This window comes from Hippoglossus hippoglossus, chromosome 16 (assembly GCF_009819705.1).
Source record: "Hippoglossus hippoglossus isolate fHipHip1 chromosome 16, fHipHip1.pri, whole genome shotgun sequence".
Lineage (NCBI taxonomy): Eukaryota > Metazoa > Chordata > Actinopteri > Pleuronectiformes > Pleuronectidae > Hippoglossus > Hippoglossus hippoglossus.
The window spans coordinates 8,909,982-8,920,610 of NC_047166.1; the positions used below are offsets into that span (position 1 = coordinate 8,909,982).

Here is a 10,629-nt window from a genome sequence, read left to right on the forward strand (position 1 = left end):
TGCTGTGGAACGACCCTGTCAAAATTAACCAACCAATAGAATGTAGAATGTCAGGTTTACAATGTCCCTAATGTGCAGTGACTGTTAAAGCCGGTTCAGAGGATCACTCTCCAGCACGGATCACCCAAATCAAGGGCCACGTATTTAATTTAGATTAATGACATCAAATTTAATTGGCAAACTCTTTAGTATTTGCAACATGGGAGAACATGTACGCATTGTTTATTGCCAACTTATTGCTGCTTTTCCGTCTGACAGCTAATGAGGTTGCACAGAATGGCTAACCACATTCTACTTCTTGTTGATATGAACAGGAGCAGAACAAACATGAGCGAGGGTGGGGTGATTTGTTGTTTTTGAGAGAAGGCAAAATTGAAATGATCAGATAATGTCCTTGCAATGAAAGACAATGCTCTTGAATAGAGGAATAGGACAAAGCTAACTCCATACTGCTGCAGCTGCATATACACCATGGTGTCACCACGTGTGTTTGTTTAAAAGCACTATGTAGAGTCCTGTTATTGTGACTCCATGCCATTACAGTCACTGTGATGAAACATGTAAATAACATAAGCACTACTGTTCTTGTATTTCATCCTTTACACTCCTCCTTTTATTTTATGCCACAGAATCACACTCAACACCCTGACTCTGAATGTGAAGAGTGACAAAGTCTACACCCGCCATGGTGTCCCCATCTCTGTCACTGGCATTGCACAGGTATGACATTGATAAGAGGACAGAAACACTAAGACTAAATTGAGTCAATAACTGCATTACATTTGTTTTTCTGCAAAAAGTTAATGCTTTTTAAAATCAATACTCCGTCTTTCTCACTGCCATTTGTTGAAAGCTGCTTTATAACATTTCCTTTCCTGTCTTCTTACAGGTGAAGATCCAGGGCCAGAACAAGGAGATGTTGGCCACCGCCTGTCAAATGTTTATGGGGAAGTCTGAGGGGGAGATCGCCAATATTGCACTCGAAACATTGGAGGGACACCAGAGAGCCATTATTGCTCATCTGACTGTTGAGGTTTGTACTGACATGGACACTAACCTAACCACTAAGTGATATAAACTGTATTGACACTAACTTAACCACAAAGATATATATATAAACTGTATGAAATGCCTGTAATGAATATATTAATCTCTTCGCGCAGGAGATCTACCAGGACCGTAAGAAGTTCTCCGAGCAGGTCTTTAAGGTGGCCTCCTCTGACTTGGTCAACATGGGAATCGGTGTTGTCAGCTACACACTCAAAGATGTTCATGATGATCAGGTACCTCATGTCTGTTCGGGCTCAGGGTTCGGTTCTGTGAACACAGATGACACAAATCTGATTCTATTACTGGAGCAGCAGGAATCTGCAGTGTCACTGTAAACCCACATCTTTGTTATATGGAAGCTTTTAGCCGTGGATGAGTTCCTCTGTTACAGTAAAGCATTTAAGGGATTTGTATTGAATCACTGCATTAGTTATGAATTAGGCCATGGCCCTAAGTGCTTTCTTGGTAACCACACCATCTCTTGTCTATGTTTGTCTAATACATCTTTTTATTGCCTTGTCTTATAGTTGACCGTCTGTCTGTCTGTCTCTTGCAGGACTACCTTCACTCCCTGGGTAAAGCCAGAACAGCCCAGGTGCAGAAGGATGCCAGGATTGGAGAGGCTCAGTACAAACGTGATGCTGTCATGAGGGTAAAATACCCTCTGTGGTTCTGTCCTGTCATTTTACCTGTTTGCTCATGTGGATGGTCCTTATACTTAAATCAATTTATTTGATCTACAGGAGGCTAATGCCATGCAAGAGAAGGTGTCTGCTCAGTTAAAGAACGACATTCAGATGGCAAAATCCCAGAGAGACTTCGAGCTGAAGAAGGCAGACTATGATGTCGAGGTCAACACCAAGAAGGCTGAGTCAGAAATGGCCTATCAGCTTCAGGTACAGTCAACATGACCTGATCTTCTAGTGCTATGCTGACAGTTCACATCATCATCCACAGGATTTTCCTAGTAAAATTTGTACCAAAAGGACCTATAGAATATGGGATCTGAGTTTAATTGTTCTTCTCCTTTCGTCACCAGGTGGCCAAGACAAAGCAGCGCATCGAGGAGGAGAAGATGCAGATTCAGGTGGTGGAGCGGACACAGCAGATTACTCTGCAGGTTCAGGAGATCATCCGCAAGGAGAAGGAGCTGGAGGCCCAAGTCAAGAAGCCGGCAGAAGCAGAGAAATACCGACTGGAGAGGCTGGCGGAGGCAATGCGGTGAGTATTAGAGCGTTATACTGTCGTCTCACATAATTTGCAGTCACAGAAGAGTCGCTCATTCTCTCTTCTCTCCTGCAGCCTGCAGCTCATCATGGAGGCTGAGGCCGAGGCTGAGTCCATCAGAGTGAGTGCTGCCACTTCTCTTTTTCTCTCCTTTTCTGTTTCACATTTTATTCCTCTTAGTGAGAAATGTTTCCTCCCTTTCCAAGCTAATTTGTCATATTGCTGCTACACTTACTCCCTGTGGTTAATTAAATGTCATTTTAATTCTCTATTCCTTCCATCCTCTTACCAAACATCAGCAAGCTCAGGACTGGTCACCTTGTACCCATCTATTGTAAGTCTAACTATAATTTCTGTGTGTGTGTGTAGATGAAGGGTGATGCTGAGGCTTTTGCCATCGAGGCTAAGGGTCGTGCTGAGGCGGAGCAGATGACCAAGAAGGCCGAGGCCTTCAAGCAGTACCAAGATGGAGCCATGGTGGACATGCTGCTGGAGAAACTGCCACTGGTCAGTCAGACTGTCATGTGTGGATGAAGGGATAATGGATAAACAATATTAAAGTTGCATGATTAAATACTATGTGATTATCACGATGATATGATATTTAGTCATACAAATCTCACCTTAATTTCCCCTGAAGAATGAATATCCTCTTTAGCGTATTGACTTCAGTGTTTTTGTTTGACCTGAAGATGGCAGAAGAGATCAGCAGGCCCCTGTGTGAGGCGCAGAAGATCACCATGGTGTCCAGCGGCGGCTCCGAGGTGGGAGCAGCCAAACTGGCTGGAGAGGTGCTGGATATCATGACCAGGCTGCCGGCCGCTATAGAGAAACTCACTGGAATCGACATCTCCCAGGTATGCTTGAGTGTTTGTGTGGGGGACTGAGAGGTAACGTACGAGGCTGAACCACTGGTGCAGGCGGTCATAATTTCACGGTTTCTTTCATTGATTCCACAGGCTGGAGTCCAGTCCACCCGCGTGCGTTAAGAACACAGGGAGAGTCGAAGTAATCGGGAAGAGGCGTCACCGTTATTCAGACCAGGAGCTTCACGACCTGTCTGACCATCTGAATACATGCATGTGTTTCACTTGTGTCTCTTTTGCTGGTTCCTCCTTTATCTACTCGTGATGGTTTTTTTGTTCCTCCCCTCTGTGGTTCATTTTCCTTTTCCTGGTCTGAGTTGTCGTTTGTTCTGCTGGTTACAGCAAAAGCAGCTTCAGGGGTTTGGATTATCGATGAAGCTGCTTTGTTTGCCCAGAGGAGAGAAAAGCCTCAGCCCTCTTTAGTCAGTGTTAGTCCAAATAGAAGTTCCTGTCTTTGTCTTTTGATACTTGACTTTCAGAATAAGTTCTTACTGCATTCAGACTCATTTATCCCTGCACTGGGACGGAGTCAACAAACTCTTGGTCTTTCTTTTTTATTTTTAACTTTTTAATGTGAAACAGGTTTATTTTCTCGGTGCCTTTCAATTCACTAAATGCTGCTGAGCTCATTTTTATCACAGCATGACCTCATAATATTGTCAAAGGTCGTATTGTTACAGTCAGTGTAGTTTTAACTTTGTTTTGTGTTTATTATAAAAAGTCCGACAGGGCTGGGGAGGTCTTTGTGGTAACTGACTTCTTAACTGGGCCCAAAGTCATATCAGTTGTCATGTGAGTGGAAGGATTTAGTTTTTTGGGGGGGGGGGGAAGAGAAGTGGTTGATGGAAACGAGATATTGAGGTTTCCTGTGAAAAGCAACGAAAGTACGTTCCAGTGGAAAATTTTCTTGTGACACTATATCTTTGCTGCAGTGTCTTCTCTTGTGTTGATCATCATATGACGAGAGTAAAAACGCACCATCACTTACTAACCAATTAACCCGATTGCTTGCTGCCTGTAGTTTGAAATGACACACAGGAGATAGTATGATTTATCTGTGGTAGTGATTTTTATATTACACTGATGCTGGGTTTGGAGGATCTTGGCTGGTTTTATGTCTCTTTGCTGAGGGGGGTATTGAATCACAGCCTCTGATTGGGGGCTGACTTCTTTCTTTTTCCTCAGATGTCTTTGTATCTGTCCAAAGTTTTCCAGCTACCAAGCCTTATGCATTTTGTTACCCTCAAGTGCCTGTTGAAAACTCCCCAACAGCCAAGTCAAGTTGGCTTCTCCAGTAATGCCTATTACACCTCTGTCAGGGAAAACTTCAGATTACTAACCATAAGCCATGAGCCATCACGGCTGTAGACGAAAGCCAAATCAGTTGATACTGCTTTTGTAGGTTCTTGTGACTAATCTTTATCTTTAACAAACTGTTGTTGCATGTTTGTCTCTTAAATTGATATAAGAAGTTAGTAATTATAGTGTGGAAGTCAGATGCTAGTGTCAAATATTAAAAGATGTAGTTAATGTTCTATGATACCGAAGAAGACAATAAAATATGATTTAATCACAGATACTTGTTGGTCTCAGCTTTTGTGCGCCGGCAACATCCAGTGGTCGGAGGCGTTATGTTTTCGCAGTCTGTGGTCAGGGGTCAAGGTCACTGTGACCTCAAACTATTTTTTTGCCCTGTGAAAATGTTATTTTGAGAACGCCTCGAGAGAGTCCTTTCAAAGTTAACACAAATTGTCACTTTGTCTTTCGGATTAACTGATTAAACTTCGGTGATCAAAGGTCTGGTGGGCGAAGGGATACGAGCACAGGGCAGACATTTTAGATTTACCTTAAAATTACTAAATCCAGGTGACTGAAGTTTCATTAAGATCATCTAATGTCTTTCAGACCAAAAGATTGGTCCGTGAATCAGATGAATCAAAAATAAAAAACTTTAGTTGCAGCCCTACAGCACAACTTGATTTATTTGAAAAGGTTAACTTTATTAAAACATCTACAAAAATAGACGACACAATGAATTACAATGGCTTCAAGGTAGCAAGCGTTCTACAGAGATACAGAAGACCCCAAATGTAACAAAGAGCTTTCTATATATTAGTAAAGGAAATTACAATTCTGTCCTTATTATGTACATACTATAATGTTCAACTTCAAAGAAACTAAAAGGCTGAAGTCAGACATCAAGGAGTGTCTAAGTACATACAGTATATATATATATATATAAAAATATGGGTTTAGTTGAACTACAGTGTATCAAAAATGACTTTAAATGACACGACCATTCACAATTAGTAAACGTGGGATTTACTAATCTCCATCACCTCAGGACTCACTTACAGTGCGATACAATCAGTAAGGTAGATGCATCGATTCTACCGCGGTCAGCTTAATGTACGAAACATAACGCAAGAGGCTGATGTTCACATTCACACTAAAACCAGGACCAGCATCCCCCGTTTGAACAAGGCCACCGACTGTGCTCCTCGAAATGGTTTGATGAGTGAACATAAATTCAACACACTGACAGTTTCAGAACAAAAAAGGGTTTCATACATCTGAAATGAGATGAACTGATGGTGCCATTCCATTTTCTTTTTTCAAAAATAATATTTTACATCCAATGGTTTGGCAACGCCTTGGTGGAGAGGATTTAAAAAGGCAAAGAGATTATGTCCTTTTATAAAAGACATCTTGCGATGAGTTTTCATCTCCACTGGCAGATCACTGCAGGTAAGATGCATCAGAATCCACATCGACAGGAATCATATCGTATCAGGCCCCTCGGGCAGAAGAGTGTCCATCATGGCCGGGGGGGCAGGTTTGTAGGATTTAAAGTGCAGCTGATTGTGGAATTTTACGTATATCCTTGCCTGGGTCAAAACCATATATATATATATATATATATATATATATATATTTAAAAAATCACCAATACACCTGGAGATGCCCCGGCGGTTGCTCCAGCTGGCAGCATTGTCTCTCTGCTCCAGTTTGTGCGTCACATCTGGATCGGCAGCGGCTGGCTCACCTCGTCTGAGCCTTTGTCCTCGGAGCTGAGAAGTCTTCTTGGCAGGGGACACTGTTTTTTCTTCTTAAAGATGGGGTTCGAGTACTTCTCTGACTACAATGGGGCATCTGTAGCAGAGAGGGGGGGGGCTACTGGTGTCTCATCTGTTTGATGACGGGTCGTCAAACAGTTCTACACAGCGGAGTTAACCATCAGCCATGTCAGAGTGTCAAGATCTTCTCTTGGATTAATTTGTGTATGAGATCATTGAATCTCACTGATGTAGAGTGGGCGATACATACTATTAATACTAAGACAATCCCTGTGTGTGTGTTGAGTGAAGAAAAGTCATGAATCCTTACACCTGTTCATTTCCTAACTTGCTGTGCTCATGGTAAAAAGTATTTCAAACATTTTAGCTTCTGCAACTTTCTGCATTTTCTACAGCGCTGAATCACCAGTCACACAAACCCTGCTCGTACCTGAAGTATCTGAGAAGAGAGAAAGTTCCTACGCACACTGAACCCACCACCAACCACTGAAATGTAGCTTGCACTGATTAGTATCTAAAGCTGGCATTAGCTTTGAGGTCTGAAGAGGAAATCAACCGAACCAGCAGTGTATCAGCCCCACCCCCCTCAAAAACTATAAAATATAAAAGCGAACAACCCACTTCCCCTCTCATCTGCCTCTGCTGTGCAGCACCCAGAAGCTAACCCACTGCAGCAAGGACGCAAAAAAATGCACGAGAAGTTTCCCCTCTGTGACGTATCTCATTCCCACGATTCTCCGAGTCGCTCTTTACACCATGTTCATTGCGTCCTCGGTGAGGAAGGAGTGGATGTCGGCGAAGGACGGGCGGAGCTTGCAGTCTCTGTTCCAGCAGCTCAACATGAGCTCGTAGAGACCCTGAGGACACACGGCTGGCCTGCTCAGATACACCTGAGAGAGAGAGAGAGAGAGAGAGAGAGAGAGAGAGAGAGAGAGAGAGAGAGAGAGAGAGAGAGAGAGAGAGAGAGAGAGAGAGAGAGAGAGCAATAATAAGAATCCATCCAATATCTATACTGCTTATCCTTTGAGGGCCATGGAAGGAGTGGGAGCGGGCTACATGTCTTTGAAACAGGGAGAACATATAACTCCACACAGAAAGACCCCAGCCGAAGGATTTGAACCAGGAACCTTCTTGCTGTGAGGCCACAGTGCTAACCAGGAATAATAATAATAATAATACATTTACTCATTATGAGTGCAAGCTATGCATCATATCTGTTGGTAGATATGATGGATGTGTTTGGTGATTTGTAGATAAATATGACTTAAAAATCACGTCACAGAAGTAAAACTATACAAATATGTATTTGTGAGGATCAACTTTGTAGCTTCTAACATCTTCATCAGCTGAACAGAGCAGCCACTAGAGGGCATCTGGTATCATGAAGTTCCACAGTCATGTGAAGTCGGGCTCTGCTGGCAGCTTTCAGTGACATCTATTACACTGTGAAGCCCAACTAGAGCCTGGTGTGAGAACATTTTAGAAGAGTAGAGTACAAACAGTAGATATAACTATGAAGATGCTTATTTTAAAGTCTGCTTTCTGTCTTATGGAAAACAAAACAATGGAAATTAAAGGAATTTATATTTCAGCTGCTCCTGTGGTGTGTGTGTGTGTGATGTACCTGTCTGCCCTGGTCTCTGAAGAACTCGCCAGCGTTGTCGATGACTTGTTCATCTGTGAGGTTGGAGTACGGCTGCTCCTGACAGACACTCAGCATCTCCCACAGAGTGACGCCGAACGCCCACACGTCGCTGGCCGTGGTGAATTTACCCTGGGAACCACACAGATCAACCCCGTCACCTTCATGTACCAAAATTATTCTCAAGACATCAATTCTTGATAATATAATTTAAAATGTGATCATGTCCCTTGTTCCTTCAGTAGTTAAGCATAACTACCTAGCTTTGTTTTAAATAAAAAAAAATAATCATCAGTATAAACAAGTATATATTATAAATTCTCATCAATAACTTATCAACAATCCTTTCCAGTCCTCTCACCATCAGGATACACTCCCAGGCCATCCATCGTATTGGCAGCACCGCTCTGCCCTGGATCCTGTAGTAGTCTCCTGCGTACAGATTCCTGCTCATGCCAAAGTCGGCTATCTTGATATGGCGCTCGCCGCCCTGTTCTTCCCCGCTCTCGCCCTTCTCGCCTCCGACCAGACAGTTACGCGTGGCCAGATCCCGGTGCACAAAGTTGAGGGAGGAAAGGAACTTCATTCCTGAAGCAATCTGGCTGGCCATGGAGATGAGGGCTGGGTAACTGTGGGAAAAGACGGCAGATAGAGGGAACATTAAATACATCACTAAATGGCCGTGTGTGCATTTCTGTGTGTGTGTACGTGCAGACTCTAGTCTTACCTGATGGTCGGGGTGTTGTGTGACGGCCCCGTCTTATCCAGGAGCACTCGGTGGGACAGATACTGGTTCAAGTCTCCACATTCCATGTACTCGGTGACCATGCAGAGCGGGTCGCTGCTCACACACACTCCGAGCAGCCGGATGATGTTCGGGTCCTTCAGGCGAGAGAGGATCTTCACCTCTTTCAGGAAGTCGTTCCTACGAGGGCGCAAAGGAAAAGTCAGATACAAAGCAACACTTTTTACATTACTACTGAGTAAATACCAACATTACAGAGCAAAACATTTCTGATACCAATATATTGGCCGGTTATATATATTTTAAAACGGCAATGATTCCTGAGATGTCATTATCAAACCCATATGGATGGATGTAATGTGTAATGTAATTGATGCATAATATTTTACAGTTCAGCCATTGACCTTCCATTAAATAAATGAAAAGAAAACAACAAATATATAGAACATATATTAGGACAATACACATTTGTATCATAAATCTAGAAACACAGATACACATCTTTTCTTCATTGTTTATTCTGTAAATTAAAACTTTCCATATCAGCACCTGTTGTCAAACACAAACACTGACACCATCTCTGTGAAAGGCTCACATCGGCGGATTTTCGCCGGCCAACTGATAACTTGGCCGAGCTCTAGAATCAACACCCTGGTCTGTAGCTCTGTGGTCCCCCCCCCCCTCTGATTTGTTTTGCTGGTCAATATGTTTGTGTTGCTCCAGCCCTCTCTGACCTTCCATACAAACCCTGTGGACAACCGCTCCTCACACATGGGCGGACTCTACTTGTCAAGCACAAACTGTGTGGAGAGCCAAAGTAAACAAGCAGCTGGTGAAGTGAGTCTAACATCTAGAAAACCACAGAGAGGCCGATACTTCTTCTCTCGGGTTCTGAGGGACCGAACCAAAGTATGAGAACTATTGGACGTCTCTCCTTTGCCTCTGCAGGATATGTTATGGAGAAGGAACGAGAGGAATCTGATTACTAACACAGCAGCAATATTATATGATGGCTGATTGGTTTGGAAGCTACTGTCTGTCCTCTGAAGGTCACATGTAACCTCAAAATCACAGTTGGAAGTAAAAATTCTGGTACTTTCCCCCAAAATCACCTTCAGTATAAATACCCAAATATTGATTGACACCTCAAAGAAGTCTATCAAATTCACTTACTCCTGTCTGTCACCTCTACATATTTCGGCTGTAATTACCATAATAAATGTATCAGTGAAGCAGCAATTCTTTCACTAGTTGTTGTTCCAAAAACAATATAGAGAGGACAATTTCAACTTATACAGAGCCCAATCCACTGATCGCAGGTACAGGTCAGTGCTACAAAATGTTTTTATATTTCAGAAATAATGTGAATGAAGCTGCAGTTTGATGAAGTCATGAGAAAATGTGAGAGAGGAGATAAGCTGTTAGAAGAAAAACTGAATGAGTGCAGGCTCAGCTGTGGATGAGGTCACAGACCTGGCGTTCTTGGAGGCGTCTGGTCGCAGTATCTTCACTGCTACCAGGAGAGGGCGACCTTTTCTCACGTTGAAGGGGAACTCTAAGTTGGGAAGGTCCTGAGGGTTCTCGATTTCACACAGGTGCACCTTCAACCGAAAACATGCACACATCATTAAAGCACAATTACCCTTACACACACACATACACACACAGACACGCACGTACGTACACACACAGAAAATATTTTCAGATAATTTCTCACCTCCCCAAACTGCCCCTCTCCCAGTTTCTCCTTGAAGATCAGACACTGGCGCGGCAGCTCTGGCAGAGGGGCAGAGTCGGCCCCCGGGCTCGAGGAGGCCAAGGCGGGTACGGCATACGTGTTGTTACCGCTGACACCCTGCAGGCTCACAATGTCTGCCTCAGCATAGTGGGGGACGCTGGGTGGTAGTGGTGGGGAAACAGGGGGAGAGAGGGAAGGGTAGGGAGGGGAGCCGGGGTAGGGAGGAGGCTCCTCATGAGTGGGGGGGAAACCCTTCTCCATGTCCAGATCCAAACCACAGGCTG

General features: G+C 43.6%; 2 protein-coding genes across 5 annotated transcripts in view; one reads left to right on the plus strand and one right to left on the minus strand.

The window, feature by feature from the left end:
- The window catches only part of flot1b (flotillin 1b), a 6,975-nt gene extending 2,257 nt beyond the window's left edge, over positions 1 to 4,718 (plus strand). Inside the window, exons 4-13 of the mRNA XM_034611127.1 lie at positions 630 to 720; positions 890 to 1,033; positions 1,164 to 1,283; positions 1,607 to 1,702; positions 1,794 to 1,946; positions 2,090 to 2,271; positions 2,353 to 2,398; positions 2,647 to 2,784; positions 2,970 to 3,134; positions 3,237 to 4,718. Coding sequence (XP_034467018.1) covers positions 630 to 720; positions 890 to 1,033; positions 1,164 to 1,283; positions 1,607 to 1,702; positions 1,794 to 1,946; positions 2,090 to 2,271; positions 2,353 to 2,398; positions 2,647 to 2,784; positions 2,970 to 3,134; positions 3,237 to 3,266 — 1,165 coding nt within the window. The 3' untranslated portion in view covers positions 3,267 to 4,718. The remainder of the gene's footprint in view (positions 1 to 629; positions 721 to 889; positions 1,034 to 1,163; positions 1,284 to 1,606; positions 1,703 to 1,793; positions 1,947 to 2,089; positions 2,272 to 2,352; positions 2,399 to 2,646; positions 2,785 to 2,969; positions 3,135 to 3,236) is intronic.
- A 380-nt stretch (positions 4,719 to 5,098) lies between these two features.
- The window catches only part of ddr1 (discoidin domain receptor tyrosine kinase 1), a 39,883-nt gene continuing 34,352 nt past the window's right edge, over positions 5,099 to 10,629 (minus strand). For 3 of the 4 annotated variants that reach the window (XM_034611027.1, XM_034611024.1, XM_034611025.1), the window contains 6 exons: positions 10,325 to 10,626; positions 10,081 to 10,208; positions 8,590 to 8,787; positions 8,224 to 8,491; positions 7,845 to 7,994; positions 5,099 to 7,110 (listed from right to left, as the gene is read on the minus strand). In XM_034611027.1, the coding sequence (XP_034466918.1) occupies positions 6,970 to 7,110; positions 7,845 to 7,994; positions 8,224 to 8,491; positions 8,590 to 8,787; positions 10,081 to 10,208; positions 10,325 to 10,626 (1,187 nt within the window). In that variant the 3' untranslated portion in view covers positions 5,099 to 6,969. The remainder of the gene's footprint in view (positions 7,111 to 7,844; positions 7,995 to 8,223; positions 8,492 to 8,589; positions 8,788 to 10,080; positions 10,209 to 10,324; positions 10,627 to 10,629) is intronic. The other variant, XM_034611026.1, reaches the window with a different exon arrangement.